This window comes from Cyprinodon variegatus, unplaced genomic scaffold (genome assembly GCF_000732505.1).
Source record: "Cyprinodon variegatus isolate N-32 unplaced genomic scaffold, C_variegatus-1.0 Scaffold233, whole genome shotgun sequence".
Lineage (NCBI taxonomy): Eukaryota > Metazoa > Chordata > Actinopteri > Cyprinodontiformes > Cyprinodontidae > Cyprinodon > Cyprinodon variegatus.
This window is the reverse complement of record NW_015150686.1, coordinates 466,149-467,966: the sequence shown is the minus strand read 5'-3', so window position 1 is coordinate 467,966 and position 1,818 is coordinate 466,149. Positions and strand designations below refer to the sequence as shown.

Here is a 1,818-nt window from a genome sequence, read left to right as displayed (position 1 = left end):
TTTACATGAATCCATCTTTGGGAATTAATAAAAGATGCATTTAAAACATGCTGTTGTTTTTCACTTTCATGGAATAATTTAGCTGTTAAAAAAAGCAGTTTCTGCTGATTGCGCTCCAAATGAGTTGACTGTTTATGAACGGAAACACTATATTTCTGCAGATGTTATTTTTGCTCTGCTTCATAATTATGAGCCAATGGATTTTGGTCCATCCGTTAAAACCCTGGTATATCTATGAAGGTTTCTGTAACCATGGCGACCCCAATTAAATAGTTAATCTGATTAGGATTCAGCCTGTGAACTATGATCAGATCCTGATTGAATTAAATCCGGATTCTACTGGATGATTTAAACTGGGCGGAGGAACAACCAACCACCTGCTTTGCCTGCTTGCGGAGCTGTTCCGTCAGTTTTCCGTTCATCTCCTCGAACTTCCTGAACGCCTGTAAGACAATCAGAGCAAGAGTGGATCTGGTTTCCTTTCTGACCCCAACGTCTGAATGATGGAATATTTTCCAATGACCCCCCCAATGGAGCAGTGGATGCGAAACACGCTGTACCTCCTCTGGCGCCACCTGGCTGGTCAGCAACGCGTCCAGAAACTCATACTGGTACTGCAGAGGGAACCGAAGCATGAACATGTGAATATGGAGCAACGTCAGAGCAAAGAAAAAGACATTTATTGATGGAAAATTATTTCAGAAATATGCTTAAATATGTCATCCAGGTCACAGTCATTCTAAACAAACAAAAAAGCTATCCACTGGACTTTGTTTCCAAGTTTGAAGACGTTTTGCTTCCCATCCAGGAAGATTTTTCAATTCAAAAATATTTTTTTTCTTTCAATTTTTTAAATTTGATTTTGATATTTTTTCTTCCACTTTTTTGGAACATTTTAGAAACTGGGAAAAAACAATCTGAGACTTAACATAAAAAAATAAAAAATAAAAAATTTGAAAACTAAAAATAGGTTTTAATTTGAAAAGATCTGAAACTGAAAAATTTTTTTTTTCTTTTTTCAGTTTCAGATTTTTTTTTTTAGGTTTCAAACTGCTGAACCCTCGGCATAGGGGCGGGGCTTAAATGACACAGGGTCTGGAACAATGAATTCATGATCCCTGGATGAACTATTTTATTCCTGAACTCTTGGAAGTTGGAACGTGTTGGAAACCAAACTGGGCCGGCAGTTTGAAACTGGAAAACAAAACAACACTGGAATCTTAAAAGTAACATTTCTTTATGGTTTTAAAGTTTTTCTTTCCAGTTTCAAAACTAGTTTTCAGTTAAAAAAAGAAGCTTTGAACAGACTTTATGGCCTTAATTTAGCTCCATATGTGGAGGCAGGTGGACGTCTGAGGTGGGGGCTCACCGGGGAGAGGAACTTGTAGGTGAGATGAGCGTTTTCTGCCAGGACGTCGGCCGCCATGTCAAAGTACTGTGAAGCAGATAATCCCGTTAATCCCACTTTAATTAAACAAGTGTTTCACAGTATGAACATAAGGCAAACAAGCAGCAGGAACCGACTGAGCTGAAAAGGTCGAGTCACTGCAGAAGAGGAACTGATCTAAAAACAAGTTAAATTTAGTGGATTTATTTTAGGCAGACTTAAAATGATCTGCCCATGGAATCAGTATATTTGCAGGCTTAGATATTACTGCTTGAATTAAGACAATTAAGTTTGATGTGTGATGTCATCGGTACGGTCTCTGTACCTCGTGTTTGCAGCATGTGGTGATGTCATCAGTACGGTCTCTGTACCTCGTGTTTGCAGCATGTGGTGATGTCATCAGTACGGTCTCTGTACCTCGTGTTTGCAGC

At 38.8% G+C, this 1,818-nt stretch overlaps 1 protein-coding gene across 1 annotated transcript in view; it reads right to left on the bottom strand.

Annotated features, from left to right (window-relative positions):
• LOC107088929 (tetratricopeptide repeat protein 30A-like) overlaps window positions 1-1,818 on the bottom strand; it is a 17,363-nt gene that overhangs the window by 7,858 nt on the left and 7,687 nt on the right. The window contains exons 8-11 of the mRNA XM_015381397.1: window positions 1,805-1,811; window positions 1,370-1,435; window positions 561-614; window positions 341-443 (exon numbers count right to left, since the gene is read on the bottom strand). Coding sequence (XP_015236883.1) covers window positions 341-443; window positions 561-614; window positions 1,370-1,435; window positions 1,805-1,811 — 230 coding nt within the window. The remainder of the gene's footprint in view (window positions 1-340; window positions 444-560; window positions 615-1,369; window positions 1,436-1,804; window positions 1,812-1,818) is intronic.